Source organism: Acanthopagrus latus, chromosome 11, assembly GCF_904848185.1.
Source record: "Acanthopagrus latus isolate v.2019 chromosome 11, fAcaLat1.1, whole genome shotgun sequence".
NCBI classification, from domain to species: Eukaryota; Metazoa; Chordata; class Actinopteri; order Spariformes; family Sparidae; genus Acanthopagrus; species Acanthopagrus latus.
The window spans coordinates 17,421,987-17,428,811 of NC_051049.1; the positions used below are offsets into that span (position 1 = coordinate 17,421,987).

General features: G+C 41.0%; 1 protein-coding gene across 1 annotated transcript; it reads right to left on the bottom strand.

Annotated features, from left to right (window-relative positions):
• Positions 1-90: 90 nt before the first annotated feature.
• LOC119028712 (protein ANKUB1-like) lies at positions 91-4,594 on the bottom strand. Its single transcript, XM_037114964.1, has 6 exons — positions 4,480-4,594; positions 4,006-4,149; positions 2,245-2,461; positions 1,495-1,609; positions 515-1,414; positions 91-172 (listed from the first exon to the last, which is right to left on the bottom strand). The coding sequence occupies exons 1-6, from the start codon at positions 4,567-4,569 to the stop codon at positions 91-93; spliced, it is 1,548 nt and encodes a 515-aa protein (XP_036970859.1). The 5' UTR covers positions 4,570-4,594.
• Positions 4,595-6,825: the final 2,231 nt, after the last annotated feature.

A 6,825-nucleotide genomic window follows, 5' to 3' on the forward strand; every position in this document is an offset into this window, starting at 1 on the left:
TCAGGTGGCTGATGCGAGATCCATGTGCAGCTGGGGTGAGTGGCGACGGATCTGGGAGGGACTTGCCTCTGACACCAGGAGCTGTGAGTATCAGGCTATGGTGTGGACATGCTTCCTGATCATGGTCCGTGCTATGCTCAGCTGCTTCAACCAGGGCTTCTCTGTGAAGGCACTGTGTAAGAGAAACATGTATCATACACAGTAAACTAAAGCTGTCATTTATAACATTGATCAACATCTATAAGTCCTTATCAATCATTAATCAGTTAATTATGATACTTATTAACAGTCTATGGATATAACTACAGAAACAGATGAAGCAATGACACATTGACTGTTTCAAGTCAGTAGTTTAGTTAGCGCAGGTGTTTCTGTCATACGCATTACCTCAGAGCTACATCTTCCTGTTTTGTAAGGTAAAGAAATCTTCTGTTGAGCCACAAAGTTCAAAAGTAAATGCATCTACCCTGCTTAGCAGGCGTGATGAATAAGCCTGTACAAAAAGCTTAGAGACCTGGCAATAGTCAAGCAGTGTACTGCGTTTTCTCTCGGTGTCCGGCCACAGTGGAGAAAGTCGGACTCCGGAATATGGGGAGGTTTTGGTGACACATCAACAAATGCCGGCCTGGGAATAGTTTTTCTACCAGTGATTGGTGGAAGTGTAAGCTTTCCCCTGCTGTTTTCCTCCATGAGGGCATCCTCTCCACGTTTTAAGTCTTGATTCCTCTTTTCCATCATCTCTTTAAAGTAACCAGGTTTCACAGACTGCAGGCGGGGTATTCGTGGTGATGCTGTTTTGAAGGGGAGGTATGGTGGTGAAAGTAAGTTGCTGATGGGAGGTAAGGGCTGCAAAGCTTTAGCCTTGGGCCCTCTGCTATGTTTGGTCGCAGCCCTCCTCAATTTTGAAGACATGTTTGGCTGGTCGAAGCCATCCACCAGCAGAGTATCTCCCACCGTGGCTTTGAATGCAGCGCAGGTGCCCTGGCATCGAATGGAAGCTGCCCTTCTCTGGGCCAAACTCACCCAGAGTTTAACCTGGAGGTAGATACGCATGGGCAGGGACACGTTTGGCAGGGATACTACCGAGCACAGCTTGTTGGCTAAGTAGCGCACACAGTCCCTGTGACCATGCTGAAGAGCAACTTTCAAAGGGTCACGACCTGCAGGGTCCCGACAAGCCAGCATCAGAGGGTTTTTAGTGATGAAGAGTTTGAGGATGAGGAGCTGACTGCTCTCTGCAGCTATGTGGATGGGACACTTTCCAGTGTCTGGGTGGGCGGTTTGGTGGCACCACTGGCGGTATGGATGGACTCCCACTGGTTCCTCAGCATGCATCCCCCTCTCTATCAGCCAGTCTGCGAGATCAAGGTGGCCTAACGAGGCAGCAATGTACAGAGCGACCTGCAGCTGAAACCTGGAAAGCAGGACAGGAAAGAGTCACATTTAAGAGCAGGATTCTGAGTCAGAGTGTTATTCATGAAGGGAATATCTGACCTCATCACTGCCTTCTTCTCTGATAGGTGGCTCTGGACTGTGTATCTGTGGCCCCGGAGGCAACCCTGGAGGAACTCCACCCACCCGTCCCACGTGTCCAAACGGAGAGTGATGCCTTTGTTTAAAAAAGAATACAAGGAAAAGGTTGGTATTTCAAAAAAAATGGGTTCTATTTTATTTATTTATCAGATTTGTCTGTGCATGGCTTTAGATGAGGCAAAAACTAAGAATCGTGTTGAAATGCAAAACCACAACTTCTTACTTTGTTCATGTGAAAAGTGGTTTGTCTGTCATATTGAAGCTTTTAGGTTTATACGTCATTAAGACTGGCTGTGCAGCAGATGAAGCATGTCGACCATGACTGTAGCTTGACAAGATGCTCAAATTTGGCCATTTAAAAAGACTTTGACTGGGTTCAGACTTTGAAAAAAAAGTCTTATTAGAGACACCAACTCTGAGAAAACCCTCTGAGTTACAGAGGCAAGTGGAACAGAGACAGATATACGAAACTCTCTAATACCATGTTTGTACCAACACCATTCAGCACACATTAGATGAGGTATACTTTATACAACTTCAAGTTATTTAGTCATTTTGAAGCAAAAATAGAAAAACATGATATTAAAGCTTTCACTGAACCAAAATATCAAAGTATTACTAGATTTTTTTGGAGCCATTAACCACACAGCACTTACTGTTGCGTTTCATACATCAATCATATAGCAGTAAAAGAGACAAAGCAGATCATACCTATTTTGATGTCATAGTCTTGTAGTTGGTTGCAGTCATAGAGCTGCACACCGGTGGATGTGCTCAGTCTGAAGGCGCTGACAGGGAAGCCACTTTGTAACGACACCAAAGTTTTTAATCGAGCAACGGATGTATGCAGAAGAGCTTTACTTCCCATGATCGGTAAGGTTTCTCCGGTCACAGCATTGAACACACACATCACAGGCCTTCGTTCCGTCTGAAAAATAGTTATGATGGCACAATGGTGTAGCTGTTGAAATGATAAAAGACCAACTGAGGTCACACGAGCTGAGCTGAGATGTGTGCTTTCTTTAACAAAGAAAGGATCACATCCTGCTGAAGGAGCATTGACCAACCAGAGTCTGTGACATCATCTTAAAAACAACTTTAAAATGCTATGATCAAGTCAGAAGTACAAGTCAATTTCACATTTGACATTTTAGTTCATTAAATGCATTTAATTTGTTAACTAGCACCAAGATTTGTAGTAACAATTAACTCACAATAAAATCATTTTGCAATAAAAAGTTGGGTTTTTTTAAAATTTCACTTTATAACAATAATCTCTGCTTTTCTGTAATGGAAATATAGCAAAAGTAAGCACTACACAAGCAAAGAGCAAAGAGGACTTTGCTGCCATCTCGTGGTTGACATTATTTATCACATAAAATCAAGTGCCACATTTTATTGTTGAAATGACTGAAATGAGGCGAATGCAGTGAATTGTGGAGATAACTGCTGGGGAAAATCCAGAGCCTGGAGAGATTTTTGCAATGCGGATATCAGCAAAAAGTCTGTACTTAATTTACCATGATTTTTGACTGAATACTTGTTTATAAGAACACATTTGAGAACCAATGGTGACCTGTTAAGGTGGACAAAAACATGTCTAAAAGATGTGAAATGTCAAAGTGGCTCAGATTGAAGACAAAAGTCCACCGAGTGAAAGTGGGCCAAAACACTATACAGCCTTTAAAACACAACTATTTTTATGAGAGGGTGTTAAATGATAACAAAAGCTGGAAAGGGACACACACACACACACACACACACACACACACACACACACACACACACACACACACACACACACACACACTTACCACTGTCAACTTTTACACAAGGTTGCCTGGTGATGACGCTGGAATGTGTCCCAATACTAAAAACTGAGTAATGGGGACAAACTAAAGATCTCAGGCTGCCATAAACTCATTTCCCTCCAAGCTGCCGCTCGCATGGGAACATCTTGTTCTCTATTATCGCAGCAGTCTGAGACAAAATTCCCTCACTGTAAAAAGGATGTCTTTGATGAGAAATAATCCCAAGTAATGAATATGCATGCAGTAAAAGACTCATTTTAGCTGCCCTGAAGTGGAGAGATAAAAGATGATGTATTTTGGAAGTGAATTGTCACTGATGTACTTTACGTGGTGAGTGACTGGATTACACCATATAGTCCCAGCATACATTCCTGTCACAGCAAATGTTTGTACCATTTCAGGAGGGAGAAGTTGTCTTTAAAATCTACTCTGTAACATTTTGGGTTTTTTTTGCAAATAAAAGTATATTTTATTGCCAATACTGCAATGCGATCATCTGTTTATGTAAAGCATTTTAAAAAGATTGCTTCCATTGTTTTAGGCCTTAAGCAAGGATGCACTTCAGCATCCTCTCTCAATATGCATCGTTGTAAGCTGATTGTGTTTTTCTGCAAATCCCAACTCAGCTCCAAATCTCCAAACCCCTTTGATGTTATAATACCTTTATCAGGCATCGGATGGCACTACCCCTTGTGATGCCCACGTCGCACAGAGCCCAGTGGTCCTGCAGCGCTGCACCCCCGTAGCTCAGCTCCAGGTACTGCCAGATCTGCTTGTCTTCAGAGAGTTGCACAAGAAAAGTTTCCTGCAGAGGTGACAGTATGGAGCCGAGTTCTGACCAAGCGGCTAAGCAGGGATAAATGATGTTCAGTGTCTGTCATCTGCAATCATTTCTGGACATGTAAGATAATATCTAACATATAACTGATCACTTCTATTTTTAGTGCATGCACACACAAATACATACAGCATGACAAATTATTTTGCAATTCCAAATACCAAACAAGATGCCAAAGATGTGATAAATCCATCAACCTGTCTCTTTTTTCAAAACGCTGTAAAAACTTGTCAAGGAATCAACGTCCATTAACAGCGATGGTCCTGGTCCAAAACATGTTGCTGCTTTTTTAATTACCTTTACCATCTGCTTTACGGCCCCCACAGTCAGATCAGGAGGGACGTCAAAAGGCTCACAGGAGCCCTCGAAGCAGATGAGGACTCTCATGGTCAGGACATCCGTCCTCCGTCTGTTTGGCTCCTCTGTGGCGCTCTGGTTGGATAGGGAAGTGAGTGTGTGGTGTTTCTCCAGAAGCAAAGTCATTGTTGAGAGGGCGGCAGGAGCTGAGTGGGGAGGGTTTGTGAATGCACAAAACTCTGCAAAGTGGTATCTCACAACAAATGAAAAAAAGGCTATGAAATGTAAATCATTCGATCACAGAAATTGATCAACCTTTGAAAGAGTCTCTTTATCCAGTAGATAAGCTGAGATTCATTCAAATTATATTAATAGGAAAATATATTCATTGTGCAAGAAATGAGGACAAAATAGGTTAAAAAATGTAAAAAAAAAAAAAAAAAAAAAGTCTCAAATGACTTTTTAGAGACAGAAAAAATATGCAAAAATCATAGCAGAAATCACACAGTGTCAGTTTCTCAGTCTACATTGTAACCCAGAAAGAAGAAAGTCATCTCAGCGTCTGTAGACATGTAACACCCTGTTTTCACTACACGTGCCTTGAATAGTCACAAATTCAAATGTAGCTATAAACTTCTTATCTGAAAGAGACATTACACAGCAATACAACACAGTGCTAAAACAGTTTTATTTGTGACCTAGGTTGGAAACGTGGCCCGACCCCAGCACAGTCCTACGTCAACTCTACGCTCTGCCTTTCATTAAGGAACAAAAGGACTACCCACCATTTTCACACTGTGTTGAAGGAGCAGTGCAACAATTTGAAATGTTCTTTGAAAGTTTTACAGAGGTCTGCTAATTTGCATTTGGCCTTTTTAAAGTCTGAAGCTGTCACATGTTTTTTGTGTTCAGTCTTGGTTCAGAGTAAACAGTGGCTCACTTGTTAAGGTTCAAGGCCCACAAGTTGTGATGATTAGTTTTTTCTTGCACAAGTGGGAACACAAATGAACTCTAAATGAAGAAATGTAGATGAATGTTGTGTAATCTATTAACAGAAAAACAAGAGAGGCATACCGACTTTACAGTATATTGTTGTAGCAGGGCACTCCTGCTACTTTTTACCACCCTAAACTATTAATTTTGAGTCTGTTCAAGTCCAGAGGTTTTTTTTATTCTGTTATTTGAATAGTGCTTTTATTCTTCATTTTTCTGAGAGTTCAGCTTTTGCACACGTTAAGATCCACAGGTGCATAGGAGAAGACTAAAGCCTGATAACCTGATGAAGATCCAATTACTGGAACATGTTGTCATTAAACTTGAGCAAACAAATGTAATGGAAATTAAATGAAAATTAAAATGTACACATAAAGACATGTTCCCCTTACATTCCCTAAGAGTTTTAATAACATAGATCTTCATGTACTGTAATCTTGAGAACTTGCAACAGGCTATCAGAGTATTACCGTACCACTTACTATATGTTACGCTGTGTGTAATGATGTAAAGTGTTGTTGTGTGCTGAATCCCACAACTGTATTTTAACAGTATTCTAGCAAACAGACTTGAAAACAAAACTTTTTTTTTTTTCAATAAATGTTACATGTGTGTTTTCTGGTGTGGTTTGTGTCTCCTTAGCCTGCTGTGAGTGGGTAATTCAAGTGTGCAAATAGTTTTAAATTGTTCTTTTTGAAGTGGTGGGTTTATCCATGACTCTACAGTCTTATAGTGCAGCTTGACTCCACGATTGATTTTGGTTGTTGATTTCTTACTGGTTGGTTTGTACATTTTCATCCCATCTCTCCTATATGGCCCGTATTTAAACATATTCCTTAGTTTAATATTTTTTCATGTACTGTCAATAAAATCTATGTTTTTGTCATTGCAGTCTCTGTTTCCAGTTTGTTCTGGGTCTTGTGTATTGGATATACCTTGTTCATATATGTAGAAACATGGACTGCAACAGTTAGTGAGACCCCCTAAAAAGAAGTGCACACCATTTACTCTAGAGGGTGCTAGAGGTTAAGTAGTGTTCGCTATTTCAATACTTACTGTTTAAGGGGGAGATCGACATTTGTGCAGATGAAAAGGGGCATACACTTTTTAGACTTCAAAGATACATTTTCTTTATATATCCCATTCTGCTGCCACATAATCTCCTAATGCACTGTTGCATCTCCAATAAAGCTCTAAATAGAGGCTAGCTGCTTGGTTCAGGGAGTTCATGCGACTCTAAAAGGCAGCAAATGGTTGTGTGTGTGTGCCATCACGTGGATATGTTTACGTCTGGGGTCACTTCCGGAACGGCATTGATTGGCAGACGATTCGTCCAATCAGAGGTCGGATGTC

Excerpts from the sequence above, each read along its gene's own strand:
- LOC119028712 (XM_037114964.1), bottom strand. The coding sequence starts at position 4,569 with ATGAGAGTCCTCATCTGCTTCGAGGGCTCCTGTGAGCCTTTTGACGTC. Across the intron at positions 1,415-1,494 it reads GAGAAGAAGGCAGTGATGAG|GTTTCAGCTGCAGGTCGCTC; the intron begins GTCAGATATTCC and ends CCTGCTTTCCAG. Across the intron at positions 173-514 it reads CACTGCTTGACTATTGCCAG|TGCCTTCACAGAGAAGCCCT; the intron begins GTCTCTAAGCTT and ends TCTCTTACACAG.